Source organism: Zonotrichia albicollis, unplaced genomic scaffold (genome assembly GCF_047830755.1).
Source record: "Zonotrichia albicollis isolate bZonAlb1 unplaced genomic scaffold, bZonAlb1.hap1 Scaffold_83, whole genome shotgun sequence".
NCBI lineage: Eukaryota > Metazoa > Chordata > Aves > Passeriformes > Passerellidae > Zonotrichia > Zonotrichia albicollis.
Genome location: NW_027428460.1, coordinates 754,285 through 779,408, shown reverse-complemented (window position 1 = coordinate 779,408; position 25,124 = coordinate 754,285). Strand labels below are relative to the sequence as shown.

Genomic DNA, 25,124 nt, shown 5'->3' with positions numbered 1-25,124 from the left:
CAGAAACTGTGGATTTTTTTCCCAAAAAACGCCATTTTAACCCCTAAAAATGTGGATTTTTTTCCCATAAAATGCAATTGTAACCTCTAAAAAAAGGGAATTTTCCCCCCTCCCCCATCCCCACCCGCACCTGGTCGGGCTCTGTCTCCATGGCGGGGATTTTCTGAGGGTTTTTTGGGGATTTTTTTGGGGTTTTTTTGGGGTTTTCAGAGGTTTTTTTTTGGAGGATTTTCAGAGGTATTTTTGGAGATTTTTTGGGGTTTTTTTGGAGGATTTTCTGAGGTTTCTGGGGTTTTTTATGGGGTTTTTGGGGATTATTTTGGGTTTTTATTGGGATTTTCTGAGGTTTTCTTGGAGGATTTTTCGGAGGATTTTTTAGAGGGTTTTTTCGGGATTTTCAGAGGTTTTTGGGGTTTTTTTTGGGATTTTTTGGGGTTTTTTGGGGATTTTTTGGGTTTTTTTAGGAAATTTTCTGAGGTTTTTTTGAGGTTTTTTTGGAGGATTTTCTGAGGTTTTTTTGGGGTTTTTTAGGGTTTTTTTTGGGGATTTTCGGAGGTTTTTGGGGATTTTTTTGGGGTTTGTTTGGGGATGTTCGGAGGTTTTTGGTTTTTTTTGGAGGATTTTCAGAGGTTTTTTTGGAGTTTTCAGGGGTTTTTTTGGAGGATTTTTCTGAGGGTTTCTTGGGGGATTTTTTGGGGATTTTTCCAAGAATTTTCTGTGCTTTTTGGGGTTTTTTTGGGGTTTTTCTGAGGTGCTTTTGGGGTTTTTTTTGGAGATTTTTTGGGGTTTTTTTTGGAGGATTTTCTGAGGTTTTTGGGGGATTTTCTGAGTTTTTTTAGGGAATCTTCTGAGGTTTTTTTGGAGGATGTTTGGAGGTTTTTGGGGTTTTTTGGGGGATTTTCTGAGGGTTTTGGGGGTTTTTTGGGGTTTTTGGGGAATTTTTGGAGGTTTTTTTTGGGATTTTCGGAGGTTTTTGGGGTTTCTTGGAGGATTTTTTGGGGTTTTTTTGGGATTTTCTGAGGTTTTTGGGGTTTTTTTTGGAGGATTTTGGGGTTTTTTTGGGGATTTCGGAGGTCTTTGGGGTTTTTTTTTAGGGAATTTTCTGAGATTTTTTTGGAGGATTTTCTGAGGTTTTTGGGGAATTTTCGGAGGCTTTTTGGAGGGTTTTCAGAGGTTTTTTTGGAGGGTTTTCGGAAGTTTTTGGGGTTTTTTGGGGGGTTTTTTGGGGATTTTCTGAGGTTTTTGGGGTTTTTTTGGGGATTTTCTGAGGTTTTTTTAGGGAATTTTCTGAGGGTTTTTTGGGGTTTTTTTTGGGAGGATTTTCGGAGGTTTTTGGGTGTTTTTGAAGGATTTTAAGAGGTTTTTTTAGGGAAAATTACTGAGGTTTATTTTTGTGAGGGTTTTCGGAGGTTTGGGGTTTTTTTAAGGAATGTTCTGAAGTTTTTTTGGAGGATTTTCGGAGGTTTTTGGGGTTTTTTATTGGGATTTTCTGAGATTTTTTTCGGATTTTCGGAGGTTTTTGGGATTTTTTTGGTATTTTTGGGGGATTTTCGGTTTGTTGGGGATTTTCTGAGGAATTTTGGGAGGTTTTTGGGTTTTTTTGGGGATTTTCTGAGGTTTTTGGGTTTTTTGGGGATTTTTTGGGGTTTTTTGGAGGATTTTCGGAGATTTTTTGGAGAATTTTTGGAGGTTTTTTGGGGGATTTTCGGAGGTTTTTGGGGTTTTTTTGGGGATTTTCTGATGTTTTTTTGGAGGATTTTCGGAGGTTTTTGGAGATTTTTTTGGATTTTTTATTGGGATTTTCGGAGGTTTTTTTGGAGGATTTTCGGAGGATTTTTTGGAGGATTTTCTGAGGTTTTTTAAGGGAATTTTCTGAGGCTTTTCGGAGGTTTTGGGGTTTTTTTGGGATTTTCTGATGTTTTTTGGGGTTTTTATGAGGTTTTTGGGGTTTTTTGGGGATTTTTTTGGGTTTTTTATTGGGATTTTTCTGAGGTTTTTTTGGGGATTTTCTGAGGTTTTTTTGGGAGGTTTTTTGGGGGGTTTTTTGGGGTTTTTTTTTGGGGAATTTTCTGAGGTTTTTGGGGGATTTTCTGAAGTTTTTTTGGGATTTTTCGAGATTTTTGGGTTTTTTTTGGAGGATTTTCGGAGGTTTTTGGGAGGTTTTTTTGGGGGATTTTCGGAGGTTTTTGGGGTTTTTTGGAGGATTTTTGGAGGTTTTTGGGGATTTTCTGAGGCTTTTTCGGAGGGTTTTCGGAGTTTTTTTTAAGGGAATTTTCTGAGGTTTTTTTGGGATTTTCGGAGGTTTTTGGTTTTTTTGGGGGATTTTCTGCAGTTTTTTTTGGGGATATTGTGAGTTTTTTTTAGGGAATTTTCGGAGGTTTTTTTTGGGATTTTCGGAGGTTTTGGGGGTTTTTTGGGGTTTTTTTTGGGAATTTTCTGAGGTTTTTGGGGTTTTTTTGGAAGCTTTTCAGAGGTTTTCGGAGGTTTTTTTTGGAGGATTTTCTGAGGTTGTTTTGGGGATTTTCAGAGGTTTTTGGGGTTTTTTTGGAGGATTTTCTGAGGGTTTTTTGGCAGGTTGTTTTGGGGGTTTTTTTGGGGTTTTTAGGGAATTTTCAGAGGTTTTTTTGGGGATTTTCTGAGGTTTTTTTAGGGAATTTTCGGAGGTTTTTTTGGGGATTTTTTGGGGTTTTTTGGGGGATTTTCTGAAGTTTTTGGGGTTTTTTAAGGGAATTTTCTGAGATTTTTTTGGAGGATTTTCTAAGGTTTTTTGGGGTTTTTTTGGAGGATTTTCTGAGGTTTTTTGGAGGATTTTCTGAGGTTTTTGGGGTTTTTTTGGGGGATTTTCTGAGGTTTTTTTAGGGTTTTTTGGAGGATTTTTTGGGGTTTTTGGGGAATTTTCGGAGGTTTCTGGGGTTTTTTTGGAGGATTTTGTGAGGTTTTTTTGGGGTTTCTCGGAAGTTTTTGGGTTTTTTGGGGATTTTTTGGGGTTTTTTTGGGGATTTTTTTTGGGGTTTTTTTTGGGGGATTTTCTGAGGTTTTTGGGTTTTTTTGGAGATTTTTTTCGGGTTTTTTGGGGATTTTCTGAGATTTTTTAGGGAATTTTCGGAGGTTTTTTTGGATGATTTCCGGAGATTTTTTAAGGGAATTTTCGGAGGTTTTTTGGGTTTTTTTTGGGGATTTTTTGGGTATTTTTGGGGATTTTCTGAGGTTTTTTTAGGGTTTTTCAGAGATTGTTGGGGGTTTTTTGGAGGATTTTCTGAGATTTTTTGGGGATTTTTTTGTGGTTTTTTTGGAAGATTTTCGGAGGGTTTTTTGGAGGATTTTTGGGGTTTTTTTAGAGGATTTTTGGAGGTTCTTGGGGTTTTTTTGGAGATTTTCTGAGGTTTTTTTGGGAGGATTTTCAGAAGTTTTTGGAGGATTTTCGGAGGCTTTTGGGTTTTTTGGGGATTTTCTGAGGTATTTTTGGGGATTTTCTGAGTTTTTTTAGGGAATTTTCTGAGGTTTTTTTGGAGGGTTTTCAGAGGTTTTTTTGGAGGGTTTTCGGAAGTTTTTGGGGGTTTTTTTGAGGATTTTTTGGGGTTTTTGGGGGGGATTTTTTGGGGTTTTTTTGGAGGATTTCCTGAGATTGTTTTGGAGGATTTTCTGAGGTTTTTGGGGTTTTTTTGGGGATTTTCTGAGGTTTTTTTAGGGAATTTTCTGAGGGTTTTTTTGGAGAATTTTTGGAGGTTTTTTTGGTTTTTTTTGGAGGATTTCGGAGGTTTTTGGGGGTATTTTTTGGGGATTTTCTGAGGTTTTTTTAGGGAAAATTTCTGAGGTTTTTATGGAGGATTTTCTGAGGTTTTTGGGGTTTTTTTGGGGGATTTTCTGGGGTTTTTTGGAGTATTTTCTGAGGTTTTTGGGGGATTTTCTGAGCTTTTTTGGAGGTTTTTGGGGTTTTTTTGGGGGATTTTCAGAGGCTTTTGGGGATTTTTTTGGGGTTTTTTAGGGAATTTTCTGAGGGGTTTTTGGGGTTTTTTTGGGAGGATTTTCAGAGGTTTTTTTGGAGGATTTTCTGAGGGTTTTTTTTGGGCTTTTTTTGGAGGATTTTCTGAGGTTTATTGGGAATTTTTTTTGTTTTTTATTAGGATTTTCTGAGGTTTTTTTGGGAATTTTTTGGGTTTTTTCTGGGGATTTTCTGAGGTTTTTTTTGCGAGGTTTTTTTGGGTTTTTTTGGAGGTTTTTGGGGGTTTTTTTTGGAGGGTTTTCAGAAGTTTTTGGGGTTTTTTTGGAGGATTTTCTGCCATTTTTTTGGAGAATTTTCTGAGGTTTTTTTTGGGGTTTTTATGAGGTTTTTTGGGGGGATTTTCTGAAGTTTTTTGGGGATTTCTGAACTTTTTTTGGGATTTTCAGAGGGTTTTGGGGTTATTTTTAGGATTTTCTGAGGTTTTTTTTGGGGATTTTCTGAGGTTTTTGGGGTTTTTTTTGGGGGATTTTCTGTCTGAGGTTTTTTAGGATTTTCGGAGGTTTTTGGTGTTTTTTTGGGGGATTTTTGGAGGTTTTTTGGGGTATTTTTGGAGGTCTTTTTGGGGATTTTCTGAGGTTTTTTTGGTGGATTTTCTGAGGTTTCTGGGGTTTTTTTGGGGATTTTTTGAGGTTTTGGGGTTTTTTGGGGGGATTTTCTGAGCTTTTTTTGGACGATTTTCTGAGGTTTTTTGGAGGATTTTCGGAGGTTTTTTTAGGGAATTTTCGGAGCTTTTTTTGGAGGATTTTGGGAGGTTTTTTTGGAAGATTTTCTGAGGTTTTTGGGGGGTTTTTGGGGATTTTCTGAGGTTTTTTTGGAGAAATTTTGGAGGTTTTTGGGGGTTTTTTTAGGATTTTCGGAAGTTTTTGGGGTTTTTTTGGAGGATTTTGGGGTTTTTTTGGGGTTTTTTTGGGATTTTTTGGGGGATTTTCTGAGGTTTTTTTTGGGGATTTCCTGAGGTTTTTGGGGATTTTCTGAGTTTTTTCAGGGAATTTTCTGAGGTTTTTTGGGGATTTTCTGAGGTTTTTTTAGGAAATTTTCAGAGGTTTCTTTGGAGGATTTTCTGAGGTTTTTGGGGTTTGTTTGGGGATCTTCTGAGGTTTCTGGGTTTTTTTGGAGGATTTTCGGAGGGTTTTTTGGGGGATTTTCTGAGGTTTTTGGGGTTTTTTGGGTGGATTTTCTGAGGGTTTTGGGGGTTTTTTTGGGTTTTTTTGGGGGGTTTTTTTGGGGGGGATTTTTTTGGGGATTTTCTGAGGTTTTTTTGGAGGATTTTCTGTGGTTTTTGGGAGGTTTTTTTGTGATTTTCTGTGGTTTTTGTGACTTTTCTCCCCCTCACCTTGCAGACGCGCAGCTAGGCCGGCCGGAAGTTGTGCGCCCAGCGGGAAACGCAATCGGCTTCGTCCAGGCAGGCGAAAGCCACCGGGGGGAAATGAGGGGGAAAAGGCGGGAAAAGAATCCGGAAGCCGTGATGGACTCTGGGGAAAGCAGCAGGAGCTGGGCCTGGCCGCTCCTCACCTGGGGGAAATGGGGATTGAGGGGGTTTGGGGAAAAGTGGGAGGAAGGGAAGGGAAAGGGAGGGGAAAAGGAGGGGAAATGTGAGGGGGAAAGGGCGGGAAAAACTGAGGGGAAATGGGGGGAAAACGGTGGGAAAGCCAGGGAAAAACTGAGGGGAAAGGGTGGGAAAAAACGAGGGGAAATGTGGGAAAACGGGCAGGAAAAGAGTGGGAAAACCTGAGGGGAAATGTGGGGGGAAAGGCAAGAAAAGGGTGGGAAAAAATGAAAAGAGTGGGACAAAATGAGAGAAAATGTGGGGGAAAACAGGGGAAAACTGAGGGAGAAAAGGGCGGGAAAACAGAGGGGAAATGTGGGAGAAAACAGGGAAAAACTGAGGAGGAAAGGGCGGGAAAATGTGAGGGGAAATGTGGGGGAAAGAGCAGGAAAAGGGTGGGAAAAACGGTAAAGAGTGGGAAAACCTGAGGGGAAATGTGGGGAAACTGAGGGAAAATGCGGGGGGAAAGGGCGGGAAAAAGAGTGGGAAAACCTGGGAAAAGCTGAGGGGAAAAGGGAGGGAAAAACTGAGGGGAAATGTGGGGGAAAACAGGGAAAAACTGAGGGGGAAAGGGCAGGGAAAAACTGAGGGAAAATGTGGGGGAAAGGAGTAAAAACTGAGAAGAAAAGGGTGCAGAAAACGGCAGGAAAAACTGAGGGAGAAAAGTGGGAGGAAACAGGGAAAAACTGAGGGGAAATGTGGGGGGAAAAGGCGGGAAAAACTCTGGGGAAAGGGCGGGAAAAACTGAGGGGGAAAGGGTGGGAAAACCTGAGGGAAAACGTCTAGGAAAGGGCAGGGAAAAGAGCAGGAAAAACTGAGGGAAAATGTGGGAAAAAGGGCAGGAAAAGAGTGGGAAAAACTGAAGGGAAAAGAGTGGGAAAAACTGAATGGAAATGAGAGGGAAAAGGCGGGAAAAGAATCCGGAAGCCGTGATGGATTGTGGGGAAAGCAGCAGGAGCTGGGCCTGGCCGCTCCTCACCTGAGGGAAATGGGGATTGAGGGGGTTTGGGGAAAAGTGGGAGGAAGGGAAGGGAAAGGGAGGGGAAATGTGAGGGGGAAAGGGCAGGAAAAACTGAGGGAAAATGTGGGGGAAAGAGCAGGAAAAGGGTGGGAAAAACGGTAAAGAGTGGGAAAACCTGAGGGGAAATGTGGGGAAACTGAGGGAAAATGTGGGGGGAAAGGGCGGGAAAAAGAGTGGGAAAAACTGAAGGGAAAAGAGTGGGAAAAACTGAATGGAAATGAGAGGGAAAAGGCGGGAAAAGAATCCGGAAGCCGTGATGGATTGTGGGGAAAGCAGCAGGAGCTGGGCCTGGCCGCTCCTCACCTGAGGGAAATGGGGATTGAGGGGGTTTGGGGAAAAGTGGGAGGAAGGGAAGGGAAAGGGAGGGGAAAAGGAGGGGAAATGTGAGGGGGAAAGGGCAGGAAAAACTGAGGGGAAAAGGGCGGGAAAAACTGAGGGGGAAAAACTGAGGGGAAATGTGGGAAAAACTGAAGGGAAAAGAGTGGGAAAACCTGAGGGGAAATGTGGGGGAAAGAGTGGCAAAACCCGGGAAAAACTGAGGGGAAAAGAGTGGGAAAAACTGAGGGGAAACGTGGGGGAAATGGTGGGGAAAGCAGGTAAAGCCTGAGGGGAAAAGGGTGAAGAAAAGGGCAGGAAAAACTGAGGGCAAAGGGTGGGAAAAAGAGCGGGAAAACAGAGGAAATGTGGAGGAAAGGGTGGCAAAAACTGATGGAAAAAACTGAAGGAAAATGTGGGAAAAAGGAATAAAAACTGAGGGGAAAAGGGTGCAGAAAACGGCAGAAAAAACTGAGGGGGAAAAGTGGGAGCAAACAGGGAAAAACTGAGGGAAAATGTGGGGGGAAAAGGCGGGAAAAACTGAGGGGAGAAGGGCGGGAAAACAGATGAAAAGTGGGAAAATGGCAGGGGGGGGAAGTGAAGGGAAATGTGGGGAAAAGGGTGGGGAAAAGAGGAAAAAACTGAGGGGAAAAGGGTGCAGAAAAGGGCAGGAAGAACTGAGGAAAAACGTGGAGGAAAACAGGGAAAACATGAGGGAAAATATGGGATGAAGGAAGGGGAAAGGGCAGGAAAAACTGAGGGGAAAAGAGTGAAGAAAAGGGCAGGAAAAACGGAGGGAAAACGTAGGAAAAAGGGCAGGAAAAACTGAGGGGAAAGGGTAGAAAAAGAGCGGGAAAAACAGAGAAAATGTGGAGGAAAGGGTGGCAAAAACTGAGGGAAAAATTGAGGGGAAATGTGGGAAAAAGGAGTAAAAACTGAGGGGAAAAGGGTGGAGAAAAGGGCAGGAAAAATCTGAGAGGAAAAGTGGGAGCAAACAGGGAAAAACTGAGGGAAAATGTGGGGGGAAAAGGCGGGAAAAACTGAGGGGAAAAGGGCAGGGAAAAGAGCACGAGAAAGAAGGAAAATGTGGGGGAAAAAGGCGGGAAAAACTGAGGGAAAATGTGGGAAAAAAGGGCAGGAAAATCTGAGAGGAAAAGTGAAAAAATGGGCAGGAAAAAGTGAAGGGAAATGTGGGGAAAAGGGTGGGGAAAAGAGGGAAAACTTGAGGGGAAAAGGGCAGGGAAAGGGTGGGAAAAACTGAAGGGAAAAGAGTGGGAAAAACTGAGGGGAAATGTGGGGAAAACAGGGAAAAACTGAGGGAAAAATGGGAAAACCTATGGGGAAAAGGGTGGAGAAAAGGGCAGGAAAAACTGAGGGAAAATGTAGGAAAAAAAAAGCAGGAAAAATTGAAGGGAAAAGGGCAGGGAAAAGAGCACGAGAAACAAGGAAAATGTGGGGAAAAGGGTGGGAAAAACTGAGGGGAAATGCGGGGAAAAGGGCAGGAAACCAGGGAAAAACTGAGGGGAAAAGGGTGGAGAAAAGGGCAGGAAAATCTGAGAGGAAAAGTAAAAAAAAGGGCAGGAAAAAGTGAAGGGAAATGTGGGGAAAAGGGTGGAGAAAAGAGGGGAAAACTGAGAGGAAATGTGGGAAAAAGGGCAAAAAAAACTGAGGGTAAAAGTGAGGAAAAACTGAAGGAAAGAAGGAAAATGTGGGGAAAAACTGAGGGGAAAAGGGTGGGAAAAACTGAGGGGAAATGTGGGGAAAGAGTGGGGAAAACAGGTAAAGCCTGAGGGGAAAAGGGTGGAGAAAAGGGCAGGAAAAACTGAGGGGAAATGTGGGAAAAAGGAGTAAAAACTGAGAGGAAAAGGGTGGAGAAAAGGGCAGGAAAAACTGAGAGGAAAAGTGAAAAAATGGGCGGAAAAAGTGAAGGGAAACATGGGAAAAAAGAGTGGAGAAAACAGAGAAAAACTGAGGGGAAATGTGGGAAAAAGGGCAGGGAAAACTGAGGGGAAAAGTGAGGAAAAACTGAAGAAAAAACAGAAAATGTGGGGAAAAACTTAGGGAAAAAAGGCAGGAAAAACTGAGGGGAAAACGGTGGAGAAAAAGGCAGGAAAATCTGAGAGGAAAAGTGAAAAAATGGGCAGGAAAAAGTGAAGGGAAATGTGGGGAAAAGGGTGGGGAAAAGAGGGAAAACTTGAGGGGAAAAATTGAAGGGAAAAGAGTGGGAAAACCTGAGGGGAAATGTGGGGGAAAGAGTGGGGAAAACAGGTAAAGCCTGAGGGGAAAAGGGTGTGGAAAAGGGCAGGAAAAACTGAGGGGAAAGTGGAAAAATGGGATGGAAAATAGGAAGGAAAATGTGAGGAAAAAGGTCTGGAAAACAGAGAAAAACTGAGGGAAAAGGGTGGAGAAAAGGGCAGGAAAATCTGAGAGGAAAAGTAAAAAAAAGGGCAGGAAAAAGTGAAGGGAAATTTGGGGGAAAGGGTGGAGAAAAGAGGGAAAAACTGAGAGGAAATGTGGGAAAAGGGGCAACAAAACTGAGGGTAAAAGTGAGGAAAAACTGAAGGAAAGAAGGAAAATGTGGGGGAAAACAGGGAAAAACTGAGGGGGAAAAAGGCAGGAAAACCTGAGGGGAAAAGGGTGGGAAAAACCAAGGGAAAATGTGGGGAAAAGGGTGGGAAAAACTGAAGGGAAAAGAGTGAGAAAACCAGGGAAAACTGAGGGGAAAAGTGGGAAAATGGGGGAAAAAAGTGAAGGGAAATGTGAGAAAAAGGAGTAAAAATTGAGGGGAAAAGGGTGGAGAAAAGGGCAGGAAAATCTGAGAGGAAAAGTGAAAAAATGGGCAGGGAAAAGTGAAGGGAAATTTGGGGAAAAGGGCAGGAAAAACTGAAGAGTAAAGAGTGGAAAAAACTGAGGGGAAATGTGGGGAAAAGGGTGGGAAAAACAGGGAAAACTGAGGGGAAAATAGTGGGGAAAAGGCAAGAAAAACTGAGGGGAGAAGTGGGAAAATGAGGGGGAAGTGAAGGGAAATGTGGGGAAAGGGTGGAGAAAAGGGCAGGAAAAACTGAGAGGAAAACTGGAAAAACGGGTGGGAAAAAGTGAAGGGAAATTTGGAGAAAAGGGCAGGAAAAACTGAAGAGAAAAGAGTGGAAAAAACCTGAGGGGAAAAGTGAAAAAATGGGCAGGAAAAAGCAAAGGGAAATTAGGTAAAAATAATTTCACTCACTTTTCTGATGGCGGCCGCGCGCTGCGATGGGGTGAGGTTGGAGTGGATGCCAGTGAGCGCTGAGGGAAGGCCTGAAACCTGGGAATGGCAACATTCTGAGTTTTTTAGGATTTTGTGAAGGGAAAAATCCCAAAAAAAGCAGGAATGGGGGAATACCTGGTCGTCCATGAGGGAGATGAGGGGGGAGACGACGATGGAGATGCAGCGCGAGCGGCGGTGGTAGAGGAAAGCAGGGAGTTGGGAACAGAGGGATTGACCCGAGCCCGTGGGCAGCAGCAGCAGCGTGGAGAGACCTGGAAAATGGGAATTTTGGGCTGTTGGGAGAGGAGAAAACAAGGGGAAAAGCAAGTAAAAACTGAGGGGAAATGTGGGGAAAAAATGGGGGAAAATTGAGGGGAAATGTGGGGAAAAAATGGGGAAAATTGAGGGGAAATGTGGGGAAAAGGGTGAGGAAAACAGGGAAAAACTGAGGGGAAAAGGGCAGGAGAAAGAGGGAAAATGTGGGGGAAAAGGGCAGGAAAAACTGAGGGGAAAATGGTGGGAAAAAGTGAAGGAAATGTAGGGAAAAGCAGGAAAAAACTGAGGGGAAAAGTGGAAAATAGGGGGAGGAAAACTGAGGGGAAAAGTGGGAAAAATGGGGGAAATGTGGGGAAAAGGGTGGGGAAAATGGTGGAAAAAACTGAGGGGAAAAGGGCAGGAGAAAGAGGGAAAATGTGGGAAAAAGGTGGGAAAAACTGAGGGGAAAAGTGGAGAAAAGAGCAGGAAAAAGTGAAGGGAAATGTGGGGAAATGAGTGAGGAAAACAGGGAAAAACTGAGGGGAAAAGGGCAGGAGAAAGAGGGAAAATGTGGGGAAAAGAGTGGGAAAAACAGAGGAGAAAAGTGGAAAAAGGGGCAGGAAGAACTGAAGGGAAATGCAGGGAAAAAATGGGGAAACCTGAGGGGAAATGTGGGGAAAAGAGTGGAAAAACTGAGGAGAAATGTTGGGAAAAACTGAGGGGAAAAGGGGCAGGAAAAGGGCAGGTGAAGGAAAAAGAACAGGAAAAAAAGCAAGGAAAAAATCAAGGAGAAAAAAGAGAGGGGAAAATGGCAGCGAGTTGGGAACAGAGGGATTGACCCGAGCCCGTGGGCAGCAGCAGCAGCGTGGAGAGACCTGGGAAAATGGGAATTTTGGGCTGTTGGGAGAGGGGAAAAACTATGGGGAAATGTGGGGAAAAAATGGGGAAAATTGAGGGGAAATGTGGGGAAAAAATGGGGAAAATTGAGGGGGAGTGTGGGGAAAAAATGGGGAAAATTGAGGGGAAAAGGGTGGGAAAAATGTGGGAAAAAGGGCAGAGAAAATGTGGGAAAAATGTGGGAAAAAGGGCAGAAAAAATGTGGGAAAAAGAGCAGAAAAAACAGGGAAAAATGTGGGAAAAAGGGCAGGAAAACAGGAAAAGTGTGAGGAAAAAGGCAGAAAAAACAGGGAAAAAGGGCAGAAAAAACAGGGAAAATGTGGGAAAAAAGGGCAGGAAAAACAGGAAAAATGTGGGAAAAAACAGGGAAAAATGTAGGAAAAAGGGCAGGAAAAAGGGCAGAAAAAATGTGGGAAAAAGAGCAGGAAAAACCCAAAAAATGGGGGAAAAAGAGCAGAAAAAACAGGGAAAAATGTGGGAAAAAAGGCAGGAAAAACAGGGAAAATGTGGGAAAAAAGGGCAGAAAAAATGTGGGGAAAAAGGCAGGAAAAAACAGGGAAAAATGTGGGAAAAAGAGCAGAAAAAATGTGGGAAAAAGGGCAGGAAAAACAGGAAAAATGTGGGGAAAAGGGCAGGAAAAACAGGGAAAAATGTGGGAAAAAGGGCAGAAAAAATGTGGGAAAAAGGGCAGGAAAAACAGGGAAAAATGTGGGAAAAAGGGCAGAAAAACAGGGAAAAATGTGGGAAAAAGGGCAGAAAAAATGTGGGAAAAAGGGCAGGAAAAACAGGGAAAAATGTGGGAAAAAGGGCAGGAAAAATGTGGGAAAAAGGGCAGGAAAAACAGGGAAAAATGTGGGAAAAAGGGCAGGAAAAATGTGGGGAAAAGGGCAGGAAAAATGTGGGAAAAAGGGCAGAAAAAATGTGGGAAAAAGGGCAGGAAAAACAGGGAAAAATGTGGGAAAAAGGGCAGGAAAAACAGGAAAAATGTGGGAAAAAGGGCAGAAAAAACAGGGAAAAATGTGGGAAAAAAGGGCAGGAAAAACAGGGAAAAATGTGGAGAAAAGGGCAGAAAAAATGTGGGGAAAAGGGCAGGAAAAATGTGGGGAAAAGGGCAGGAAAAACAGGCAAAATGTGGGGAAAAAGGCAGAAAAAACAGGAAAAATGTGGGAAAAAGGGCAGAAAAAATGTGGGAAAAAGGGCAGGAAAAACAGGGAAAAATGTGGGAAAAAGGGCAGAAAAAATGTGGGAAAAAGGGCAGGAAAAACAGGAAAAATGTGGAGAAAAGGGCAGAAAAACAGGGAAAAATGTGGGGAAAAAGGGCAGGAAAAACAGGAAAAATGTGGAAAAAAAAGGGCAGGAAAAACAGGAAAAATGTGGGAAAAAGGGCAGAAAAAACAGGGAAAAATGTGGGAAAAAGGGCAGGAAAAACAGGGAAAAATGTGGGAAAAAGGGCAGAAAAAATGTGGGAAAAAGGGCAGAAAAAATGTGGGAAAAAGGGCAGAAAAACAGGGAAAAATGTGGGAAAAAGGGCAGAAAAAACAGGGAAAAATGTGGGAAAAAGGGCAGGAAAAACAGGGAAAAATGTGGGAAAAAGGGCAGAAAAAATGTGGGAAAAAGGGCAGAAAAAATGTGGGGAAAAGGGCAGAAAAACAGGGAAAAATGTGGGAAAAGGGCAGGAAAAATGTGGGGAAAAGGGCAGGAAAAATGTGGGGAAAAGGGCAGGAAAAATGTGGGAAAAAGGGCAGAAAAAATGTGGGAAAAAGGGCAGGAAAAACAGGGAAAAATGTGGAGAAAAGGGCAGAAAAACAGGGAAAAATGTGGGAAAAAGGGCAGAAAAAATGTGGGAAAAAGGGCAGGAAAAACAGGGAAAATGTGGAAAAAAAAGGGCAGGAAAAACAGGAAAAATGTGGGAAAAAGGGCAGGAAAAACAGGAAAAATGTGGAAAAAAAAGGGCAGGAAAAACAGGGAAAAATGTGGGAAAAAGGGCAGAAAAAATGTGGGAAAAAGGGCAGAAAAAATGTGGGGAAAAGGGCAGAAAAACAGGGAAAAATGTGGGAAAAGGGCAGGAAAAATGTGGGAAAAAGGGCAGGAAAAATGTGGGGAAAAGGGCAGGAAAAACAGGAAAAATGTGGAAAAAAAAGGGCAGGAAAAACAGGAAAAATGTGGGAAAAATGGCAGAAAAAACAGGGAAAAATGTGGGAAAAAGGGCAGAAAAAACAGGGAAAAATGTGGGAAAAAGGGCAGAAAAAATGTGGGAAAAAGGGCAGAAAAACAGGGAAAATGTGGGAAAAAGGGCAGAAAAAATGTGGGAAAAAGGGCAGGAAAAACAGGAAAAATGTGGGAAAAGGGCAGGAAAAACAGGAAAAATGTGGAAAAAAAAGGGCAGGAAAAACAGGGAAAATGTGGGGAAAAGGGCAGGAAAAATGTGGGAAAAAGGGCAGAAAAAATGTGGGAAAAAGGGCAGGAAAAACAGGGAAAAATGTGGGAAAAAGGGCAGGAAAAACAGGAAAAATGTGGGAAAAAGGGCAGAAAAAACAGGGAAAAATGTGGGAAAAAGGGCAGAAAAAATGTGGGAAAAAGGGCAGAAAAAATGTGGGAAAAAGGGCAGAAAAAACAGGGAAAAATGTGGGAAAAAGGGCAGAAAAAATGTGGGAAAAAGGGCAGAAAAACAGGGAAAATGTGGGAAAAAGGGCAGAAAAAATGTGGGAAAAAGGGCAGGAAAAATGTGGGGAAAAGGGCAGGAAAAACAGGAAAAATGTGGAAAAAAAAGGGCAGGAAAAACAGGGAAAATGTGGGGAAAAGGGCAGGAAAAATGTGGGAAAAAGGGCAGAAAAAATGTGGGAAAAAGGGCAGGAAAAACAGGGAAAAATGTGGGAAAAAGGGCAGGAAAAACAGGAAAAATGTGGGAAAAAGGGCAGAAAAAACAGGGAAAAATGTGGGAAAAAGGGCAGGAAAAACAGGGAAAAATGTGGAGAAAAGGGCAGAAAAAATGTGGGGAAAAGGGCAGGAAAAATGTGGGGAAAAGGGCAGGAAAAACAGGCAAAATGTGGGGAAAAAGGCAGAAAAAACAGGAAAAATGTGGGAAAAAGGGCAGAAAAAATGTGGGAAAAAGGGCAGGAAAAACAGGAAAAATGTGGAGAAAAGGGCAGAAAAACAGGGAAAAATGTGGGGAAAAAGGGCAGGAAAAACAGGAAAAATGTGGAAAAAAAAGGGCAGGAAAAACAGGAAAAATGTGGAAAAAAAAGGGCAGGAAAAACAGGAAAAATGTGGGAAAAAGGGCAGGAAAAACAGGGAAAAATGTGGGAAAAAGGGCAGAAAAAATGTGGGAAAAAGGGCAGAAAAACAGGGAAAAATGTGGGAAAAAGGGCAGAAAAAATGTGGGGAAAAGGGCAGGAAAAACAGGGAAAAATGTGGAGAAAAGGGCAGAAAAACAGGGAAAATGTGGGGAAAAGGGCAGAAAAAATGTGGGAAAAAGGGCAGGAAAAATGTGGGAAAAAGGGCAGGAAAAACAGGGAAAAATGTGGGAAAAGGGCAGGAAAAATGTGGGGAAAAGGGCAGAAAAAAAGTGGGAAAAAGTGCAGGAAAAACAGGGAAAAATGTGGAGAAAAGGGCAGAAAAACAGGGAAAAATGTGGGAAAAAGGGCAGAAAAAATGTGGGAAAAAGGGCAGGAAAAACAGGGAAAATGTGGAAAAAAAAGGGCAGGAAAAACAGGAAAAATGTGGGAAAAAGGGCAGGAAAAACAGGGAAAAATGTGGGAAAAAGGGCAGGAAAAATGTGGGGAAAAGGGCAGAAAAAATGTGGGAAAAAGGGCAGGAAAAACAGGGAAAAATGTGGGAAAAAGGGCAGGAAAAACAGGAAAAATGTGGGAAAAAGGGCAGGAAAAACAGGGAAAAATGTGGGAAAAAGGGCAGGAAAAATGTGGGGAAAAGGGCAGAAAAACAGGGAAAATGTGGGGAAAAGGGCAGGAAAAATGTGGGAAAAAGGGCAGAAAAAATGTGGGAAAAAGGGCAGGAAAAACAGGGAAAAATGTGGGAAAAAGGGCAGGAAAAACAGGAAAAATGTGGGAAAAAGGGCAGAAAAAACAGGGAAAAATGTGGGAAAAAGGGCAGGAAAAACAGGGAAAAATGTGGAGAAAAGGGCAGAAAAAATGTGGGGAAAAGGGCAGGAAAAATGTGGGGAAAAGGGCAGGAAAAACAGGAAAAATGTGGGAAAAAGGGCAGAAAAAATGTGGGAAAAAGGGCAGGAAAAACAGGGAAAAATGTGGGAAAAAGGGCAGAAAAAATGTGGGAAAAAGGGCAGGAAAAACAGGAAAAATGTGGAGAAAAGGGCAGAAAAACAGGGAAAAATGTGGGGAAAAAGGGCAGGAAAAACAGGAAAAATGTGGAAAAAAAAGGGCAGGAAAAACAGGAAAAATGTGGAAAAAAAAGGGCAGGAAAAACAGGAAAAATGTGGGAAAAAGGGCAGGAAAAACAGGGAAAAATGTGGGAAAAAGGGCAGAAAAAATGTGGGAAAAAGGGCAGAAAAACAGGGAAAAATGTGGGAAAAAGGGCAGAAAAAATGTGGGGAAAAGGGCAGGAAAAACAGGGAAAAATGTGGAGAAAAGGGCAGAAAAACAGGGAAAATGTGGGGAAAAGGGCAGAAAAAATGTGGGAAAAAGGGCAGAAAAAATGTGGGAAAAAGGGCAGGAAAAACAGGGAAAAATGTGGGAAAAGGGCAGGAAAAATGTGGGGAAAAGGGCAGAAAAAATGTGGGAAAAAGTGCAGGAAAAACAGGGAAAAATGTGGAGAAAAGGGCAGAAAAACAGGGAAAAATGTGGGAAAAAGGGCAGAAAAAATGTGGGAAAAAGGGCAGGAAAAACAGGGAAAATGTGGAAAAAAAAGGGCAGGAAAAACAGGAAAAATGTGGGAAAAAGGGCAGGAAAAACAGGGAAAATGTGGGAAAAAGGGCAGGAAAAATGTGGGGAAAAGGGCAGAAAAACAGGGAAAATGTGGGAAAAAGGGCAGAAAAAATGTGGGAAAAAGGGCAGGAAAAATGTGGGGAAAAGAGCAGGAAAAACAGAAAAAATGTGGAAAAAAAAGGGCAGGAAAAACAGGGAAAATGTGGGAAAAAGGGCAGAAAAAATGTGGGAAAAAGGGCAGGAAAAATGTGGGAAAAAGGGCAGGAAAAACAGGGAAAAATGTGGGAAAAAGGGCAGAAAAACAGGGAAAAATGTGGGAAAAGGGCAGGAAAAATGTGGGAAAAAGGGCAGGAAAAACAGGGAAAAATGTGGGAAAAAGGGCAGAAAAAATGTGGAAAAAAAAGGGCAGAAAAAACAGGGAAAAATGTGGGAAAAAGGGCAGGAAAAACAGGAAAAATGTGGGAAAAAAAGGGCAGGAAAAAGGGCAGAAAAAATGTGGGAAAAAGCAGAAAAAACAGGAAAAATGTGGGAAAAAAGGCAGGAAAAACAGGGAAAATGTGGGAAAAAAGGGCAGAAAAAATGTGGGGAAAAGGGCAGGAAAAACAGGGAAAAATGTGGGAAAAAGAGCAGAAAAAATGTGGGAAAAAGGGCAGGAAAAACAGGGAAAATGTGGGAAAAAGAGCAGAAAAAATGTGGGAAAAGGAGCAGAAAAAACAGGGAAAAATGTGGGAAAAATGGCAGAAAAAACAGGAAAAATGTGGGAAAAGGGCAGAAAAAATAGGAAAAATGTGGGAAAAGGGCAGAAAAAATAGGAAAAATGTGGGAAAAGGGCAGAAAAAATAGGAAAAATGTGGGAAAAGGGCAGAAAAAATGTGGGAAAAAGGGCAGGAAAACCCCAAAAAATGTGGGGAAAACTGGGAGGAAAAAAATTGGGAAAAAGAAAAGCAGGAAAGGGAATAAATGGTGAATTTTTACCACAAAGGATCCTCATGACGGCCTCGGCCTGGCCCGGCCTGAAGGAATCGAAGCCCAAAATCCTCAGAGCCTGCAGCACCTCCTCAGGGGGATCTGTGGAAAATCAGCAAAAATTTCAATTATTTTTAATTTATCTTAAGGGTTTTTTTCACGGGTTTGATGTGGGATTTAGCTGGGATGGTCCAAGGAAAAATGGGGAAAAAAAATTAATTTTTTTCAATATTTTTAAGGGTTTTTTTCGTGGATTTTTTATGGGATTTACCAGCAAAAATGGAGAATTTTTAATTATTTTTAATTTTTTTTACATGGATTTTCTATGGGATTTTCTATGGAATCCAAGCCCAAAATCCTCAGAGCCTGCAGCACCTCCTCAGGGGGATCTGGGGAAAAACAGCAAAAATGGGAAAAAATTAAATTATTTTTAATTTATTTTACATGGATTTTATGTGGGATTTAGCTGGGATGGTCCCAGCAAAAATGGGAAAAAAATGTAATTTTTTTCAGTATTTTTAAGGGGTTTTTTAATGGATTTTATATGGGATTTAGCTGGGATGGTCCCAGCAAAAATGGGAAAATTTTAATTATTTTTCATTTTTTTTTAATGGATTTTTTATGGGATTTATGCTGGGATGGTCCCAGCAGAAATGGGAAATTTAAAAATTATTTTTAATTTATTTTAAGGTTTTTTTTCATGGATTTGATGTGGGATTTATCCTGGGATGGTCCCAGCAAAAATGGGAAAAAAATTTAATTTTTTTCAATATTTTTAAGGTTTTTTTAATGGATTTTCTATGGAATTTACCAGCAAAAGTGGGGGAAATTTAAATTATTTTTAATTTATTTAAAAAAATTTTTTATTGATTTTTATGGGATTTACCTGGGATGGTCCCAGCACAAATGGGAATATTTTAAATTATTTTTAATTTCTTTTAATCATTTTTTTAATTGATTTTTAAGGGATTTACCTGGGATGGTCCCAGTAGAAATGGGAAATTTTTATTTATTTTTAATTTTTTTTTTCATGGATTTTCTATGGAATTTACCAGCAAAAATGGAAAAAATTTAAATTATTTTCAATTTTTTTAAGTTTTTTTTTATGGATTTTCTATGGGATTTACCTGGGATGGTCCCAGCAAAAATGGGAATATTTTAGAATTATTTTTAATTTATTTTACATGGATTTTCTATGGAATTTACCAGCAAAAATGAGAAAATTTAAAATTATTTTTAATTTTTTTAAGGTTATTTTTCATGGGATTTACCTGGGATGGTCCCAGCAAAAAATTGAAAATTTTTAATTATTTTTAATTTATTTAAAGGGTTTTTTTCATGGGTTTGATGTAGGATTTAGCTGGGATGGTTGAAGCAAAAATGGGAAATAAAAATTAATTTTTTTCAATATTTTTAAGGGTTTTTTTAATGGATTTTCGATGGAATTTACCAGCAAAAATGGGAAAAATTTCAATTATTTTTCATTTATTTTAAGGGTTTTTTCATGGATTTTCTATGGGATTTACCTGGGATGGTCCCAGCAAAAATGGGAAATTTTAAATTATTTTTAATTTCTTTTAAGGTTTTTTTAATGGCTTTTTTATGGGATTTACCAACAAAAATGGGAAAATTTAAATTATTTCTAATTTATTTTAATAATTTTTTTTATGGATTTTTTATGGGATTTACCTGGGATGGTCCCAGCAGAAATGGGAAAATTTTAAATTATTTTTAATTTATTCTAAGGTTTTTTATCATGGATTTTCTATGGAATTTACCAGCAAAAATGGGAATATTTTAAATTATTTTTAATTTCTTTTAATCATTTTTTTAATTGATTTTTAAGGGATTTACCTGGGATGGTCCCAGCAAAAATGGGAATATTTTAAATTATTTCTAATTTCTTTTAATAATTTTTTTTATGTATTTTTATGGGATTTACCTGGGATGGTCCCAGCAGAAATGGGAATATTTTAAATCATTTTGAATTCATTTTAATAATTTTTAAATTGATTTTTAAGGGATTTACCTGGGACAGTCCCATCAGGGTTCAGGGGGTAAAGGGGATCCAGGGGGGGTGGAGGAGAAAATTCCAGCTCAGGAAAATCCATGGAATCCAAGGGGAGCTGGGAATTCTCTGGGCTGGATCCATCTGGAAAAAATAAAAAAAAATAAGGAAAAAAAAAATCAGGATTTTCCCAGAAAAAATTCCTTTGGAAAAAGCAAAAAAAATTCCAAAATTTCATTCCCTCAAAAATCCCAAAAATTCCCTCAAAAATCCCAAAAAATCCCCTCAGAAATCCCAAAAATTCCCTCAAATATCCCAAAAAATCCCCTCAGAAAGCCCAAAAAATCCCCTCAGAAATCCTAAAATTCCCTCAAAAATCCCAAAAATTCCCAAAATTTTCCTCAAAAATCCCAAAATTCCCTCAAAAATCCCAAAAATCCCCTCAGAAATCCCAAAATTCCCTCAAAAATCCCAAAAATCTCCTCAGAAATCCCAAAAAATTCCCTCAGAAATCCCAAAAATTCCCTCAAAAATCCCAAAAAATCCCAACATTTCCTCAGGAATTTCCTCAGGAATGATCCCAAATCCTTCCCTGGGGGCAGAATTCCCAAAAAATCCATGGAAAAAACCCCCCTCACCCTTTTCCTGCCATTTTATCCCAAAAATCCCTCAAAAATCCCAAAATTCCCTCAAAAATCCCAAAATTTTCCTCAGAAATCCCAAAATTCCCTCAAATTCCCAAAAAATCCCCTCAGAAATCCCAAAAATTCCCAACATTTCCTCAGGAATTTCCTCAGGAATGATCCCAAATCCTTCCCTGGGGGCAGAATTCCCAAAAAATCCATGGAAAAAACCCCCCTCACCCTTTTCCTGCCATTTTATCCCAAAAATCCCCTCAGAAATCCCAAAATTCCCTCAAAAATCCCAAAATTTTCCTCAGAAATCCCAAAATTCCCTCAGAAATCTCCCCCCTGCCCAAAAAAATCCCAAGAATTCCCTGCCTGACTTCGCAATTCCCTCAGGAATTTCTCCCGGAACGATCCGAAATCCTGACCAGAATTCCCTCAAAAATCCACGTTAAAAAACCTCCCTCACCCTTTTCCCTCCGTTTTATCCCAAAAATCCCCTCAGAAATCCCAAAATTCCCTCAAAAATCCCCAAAAATCAAAAAAATTCCCCTCAGAAATCCTAAAAATTCTCGGCCTGGTCTCACAATCTCCTCCGGGAACTACCCCAAATCCTTCCCTGTGAGAAGAATTCCCTCAAAATTCCATGGAAAAGAACTCCCCTCACCATTTTTCTGGCGTTTTATCCCAAAAATCCCCTCAGAAATCCCAAAATTCCCTCAAAAATCCCCAAAAATCAAAAAAAATCCCCTCAGAAATCCCAAAAATTCTCGGCCTGGTGTCACAATCTCCTCCGGGAACTACCCCAAATCCTTCCCTGTGAGAAGAATTCCCAAGAAAATCCATGGAAAAGAACTCCCCTCACCATTTTTCTGGTGTTTTATCCCAAAAATCCCCTCAGAAATCCCAAATATTCCCCTCAGAAATCAAAAAATTCCCTCAGAAATCCCAAAATTCCCTCAAAAATCTTCCCCCTGCCCAAAAAAATCCCAAGAATTCCCAGCCTGACTTCGCAATTCCCTCAGGAATTTCTCCCGGAACGATCCGAAATCCTGACCAGAATTCCCTCAAAAATCCACGTTAAAAAACCTCCCTCACCCTTTTCCCTCCGTTTTACCCCAAAAATCCCCTCAGAAATCCCAAAATTCCCTCAGAAATCCCATAAAATCCCCTCCAAAATCCCCAAAATCCCCTCCCAAACCGCAAACCCCGCGCTCAGCTCGGCACTCCGAGGCCCAGTGCCCTTTCCCGCCACACCGGAAGCAAACATCGGCTCCGCCCCCGAACTTTTTTCTCCATTTTTGTTTCCAAACCTGGAAAAAAAAAATTCCCAAATCCCAAAATTCCATCACGGGAGAGGTCGGGAATTGCCAAAATAAAAAAATTTGGGAATTTTTACCTGTTTGCGGAGGAATTTTCCCCTTATGGATGCGCGGGAATATGATTTTCTCTTCAGGTTGAGGGGGACGAAATTGCCGCGGTCCCGGGGCGGGGCTCTGAGGGGAAAATGGGATTAAAAACCAGGGAAAATCGGGAAAAATGGGAAAAAAGGGAATTTTGGGATGAGGATTTTTGGGATTTATGGGATTTTTATAATTTTTCTGATTTTGGAGTCTTTAATTTTGCGGTTTTTGAGTGCTCCGATTTTCTCTTCAGGTTGAGGGGGACGAAATTGCCGCGGTGCCGGGCCGGGGCTCTGAGGGGAAAATGGGATTAAAAACCAGGGAAAATCGGGAAAAATGGGGAAAAAGGGAATCTTGGGATGAAGATTTTTGGGATTTTTTTAATTTTTCGGGTTTTGGGGTCTTTAATTTTGAGGGTTTTGAGTTCTCCGATTTTGTCTTCAGCCTGAGGAGGACGAAATTGCCGCGGTCCCGGGGTGGGGCTCTGAGGGGAAAATGGGATTAAAAACCAAGGAAAATCGGGAAAAATGGGAAAAAAGGGAATTTAAGGATGAAGATTTTTGGGATTTTTTTTAATTTTTCGGATTTTGGGGTCTTTAATTTTGAGGGTTTTGAGTGCTCCGATTTTCTCTTCAGGTTAAGGCGGACGAAATTTCCCCGGGCCGGGGCTCTGAGGGGAAAAACGGATTAAAAATGGCGGGAAAATGGAAAAAAAATTGAAAAAAAGGGAATTTTAGGAGGATTTTTCAGATTTTGGAGTCTTTAGTTTTGGGGGTTTTGAGTTTTTCTGATTTTTGGGATTTTTTTTTATTTTGGGGATCTGGAATTTGAAAAAAAGGGAATAAAGGCTGGAAAAAAGGTAGAAAAAATGGGAATAAAGGCTGGAAAAATGGGAATAAAAGCTGGAAAAAAGGCAAGAAAAATGGGAATAAAGGCTGGAAAAAAGGCAGAAAAAATGGGAATAAAGGCAGAAAAAAATGGGAATAAAGGCTGGAAAAAAGGCAGAAAAAATGGGAATAAAGGGTGGAAAAAAGGCAGGAAAAAATGGGAAAAGGGCTGGAAAAATGGGAAAAAAGGCTGGAAAAAAGGCAGAAAAAAATGGAAAAAGGGCTGGAAAAAAGGCAGGAAAAAATGGGAAAAGGGCTGGAAAAATGGGAATAAAGGCTGGAAAAAAGGCAGAAAAAATGGGAATAAAGGCTGGAAAAATGGGAATAAAGGCTGGAAAAAGGCAGGAAAAAATGGGAATAAAGGCTGGAAAAAAGGCAGAAAAAATGGGAATAAAGGCAGAAAAAAATGGGAATAAAGGCTGGAAAAAAGGTAGAAAAAATGGGAATAAAGGCTGGAAAAAAGGCAGGAAAAAATGGGAATAAAGGCTGGAAAAATGGGAATAAAGGCTGGAAAAAAGGCAGAAAAAATGGGAATAAAGGGTGGAAAAAAGGCAGGAAAAAATGGGAAAAGGGCTGGAAAAATGGGAAAAAAGGCTGGAAAAAAGGCAGAAAAAAATGGAAAAAGGGCTGGAAAAAAGGCAGGAAAAAATGGGAAAAGGGCTGGAAAAATGGGAATAAAGGCTGGAAAAAAGGCAGAAAAAATGGGAATAAAGGCTGGAAAAATGGGAATAAAGGCTGGAAAAAGGCAGAAAAATGGGAAAAAAGGCAGAAAAAATGGGAATAAAGGCAGAAAAAAATGGGAATAAAGGCTGGAAAAAAAGGCAGAAAAAATGGGAATAAAGGCTGGAAAAATGGCAGAAAAATGGGAATAAAGGCAGAAAAAAATGGGAATAAAGGCTGGAAAAAAAGGCAGAAAAAATGGGAATAAAGGGTGGAAAAAAGGCAGGAAAAAATGGGAAAAGGGCTGGAAAAAAGGCAGGAAAAAATGGGAAAAGGGCTGGAAAAATGGGAATAAAGGCTGGAAAAATGGGAATAAAGGCTGGAAAAAGGCAGGAAAAAATGGGAATAAAGGCTGGAAGAAAGGTAGAAAAAATGGGAATAAAGGCTGGAAAAAGGCAGGAAAAAATGGGAAAAGGGCTGGAAAAATGGCAGGAAAAATGGGAATAAAGGGTGGAAAAAAGGCAGGAAAAATGGGAATAAAAGCTGGAAAAATGGGAATAAAAGCTGGAAAAAAGGCAGAAAAATGGGAATAAAAGCTGGAAAAAGGCAGAAAAATGGGAAAAAAGGCAGGAAAATGGGAATAAAGGCTGGAAAAATGGGAATAAAGGGTGGAAAAAAGGCAGAAAAATGGGAATAAAGGCTGGAAAAAAGGCAGGAAAAAATGGGAAAAGGGCTGGAAAAAGGCAGAAAAATGGGAATAAAAGCTGGAAAAAAGGCAGAAAAAATGGGAATAAAGGCAGAAAAAAATGGGAATAAAGGCTGGAAAAATGGGAATAAAGGGTGGAGAAAAGGCAGAAAAAAAATGGAAAAAGGGCTGGAAAAAGGCAGGAAAAAATGGGAAAAGGGCTGGAAAAAGGCAGAAAAAATGGGAATAAAGGCTGGAAAAATGGGAATAAAGGCTGGAAAAAAGGCAGAAAAAAAATGGGAATAAAGGCTGGAAAAAAGGCAGAAAAAAATGGGAATAAAGGCAGAAAAAAATGGGAATAAAGGCTGGAAAAAAGGCAGAAAAATGGGAAAAAAGGCTGGAAAAATGGGAATAAAAGCTGGAAAAAAGGCTGGAAAAATGGGAATAAAGGCTGGAAAAATGGCAGAAAAAATGGGAATAAAGGCAGAAAAAAATGGGAATAAAGGCTGGAAAAAAAGGCAGGAAAAAATGGGAATAAAGGCTGGAAAAAAACCTGGAAAAAGCTGAAAAAAAAGGAGGAAAAATTAGGAAAAATGAGGAAAAATTGGGAAAATGCAGAATTACCGAGTTCTTCGTGTGGTTTTGGGTTTTTCTTCCTCTTCCTCTTCTTCCTTCTCCAGGAATTCTCTGGATTCATTTTGGGATTTTTCCCAATTTTCCTGTTTTTCCCTCATTCCAAAAATTCTGGATTTGGGTTCTTTGATTTTGGCTGGAATTTCCCCATCCCCCTCCCCATCCCGGGGTTCTTTTCCCCCCAAAATTCCCTAAAAATTCCAATTTTTTTGGGGATTTTTCATTTTTTTGGGATTCATTTTTTTGGGATTCCCAATTTTTTTGGGATTCCCAAATTTTCTGGGATTCCTCCACCCTCTGGATCCAAGCAGGATCCAAAGATCCCAAAGTTTTGGCCACGCTGCGTTGGAGTGCTGGAATTTTCCAGAAATGGGGAAAAATTGGGAATTTGGGGCTAAAAATTCCCGGGAATTTGGGGGAATTTTGGGAATTCTGGGGTTTTTTTCTAATGAGGTTGGAGGGGAAATTTTGGGGGAATTTTGGGGATTTTCTGATGGAATTTTGGGGTCAAATTTTGGGAATTCTTGGGAATTTTGGGGATTTTCTGATGGAATTTCGGGTCCAAATTCTGGGGAATTTTTGGGATTTTTTGATGGAATTTCGGGGTCAAATTCTGGGAATTCTTGGGAATTTTTGGAATTTTTTCCCATTGGTTCAGGATGGAAAAAATTTTGGGAATTTTTGGGATTTTCTGATGGAATTTCGGGGTCAAATTTTGGGAATTCTTGGGAATTTTTGGGATTTTCTGATGGATTTTTGGGGGAAAATTTGGGATATTTTGGGGAAAATTGGGGAAATTTTGTAAAAATTGGGGATTTTTGGGGAAAATTGGGAAAATTTTGTAAAATTTGGGGATTTTGGGGGAAAATTGGGAAATTTTTTAAAATTTGGGGATTTTGAGGAAAATTGGGGATATTTTGGTGAAAATTTGGGGAAAATTGGGGAAAATTTGGGGGAAATTGGGGAAATTTTGTAAAATTTGGGGATTTTGGGGGAAAATTGGGGAAATTTTGGGGAAATTTTTTAAAATTTGGGGATTTTGAGAAAAATTGGGGAAATTTTGGGGAAAATTTGGGA

The 25,124-nt window shown here is 40.5% G+C and overlaps 1 protein-coding gene across 1 annotated transcript in view; it reads right to left on the bottom strand.

Annotated features, from left to right (window-relative positions):
- LOC106630511 (ATP-dependent DNA helicase Q4-like) overlaps positions 1–24,812 on the bottom strand; it is a 43,579-nt gene extending 18,767 nt beyond the window's left edge. Inside the window, exons 1-8 of the mRNA XM_074534341.1 lie at positions 24,039–24,812; positions 21,179–21,275; positions 20,981–21,092; positions 19,175–19,297; positions 17,460–17,534; positions 17,155–17,247; positions 10,265–10,401; positions 10,109–10,186 (exon numbers count right to left, since the gene is read on the bottom strand). Of these exons, the coding sequence (XP_074390442.1) occupies positions 10,109–10,186; positions 10,265–10,401; positions 17,155–17,247; positions 17,460–17,534; positions 19,175–19,297; positions 20,981–21,092; positions 21,179–21,275; positions 24,039–24,148 (825 nt within the window). The 5' untranslated portion in view covers positions 24,149–24,812. The remainder of the gene's footprint in view (positions 1–10,108; positions 10,187–10,264; positions 10,402–17,154; positions 17,248–17,459; positions 17,535–19,174; positions 19,298–20,980; positions 21,093–21,178; positions 21,276–24,038) is intronic.
- Between the last annotated feature and the right edge of the window lie 312 nt (positions 24,813–25,124).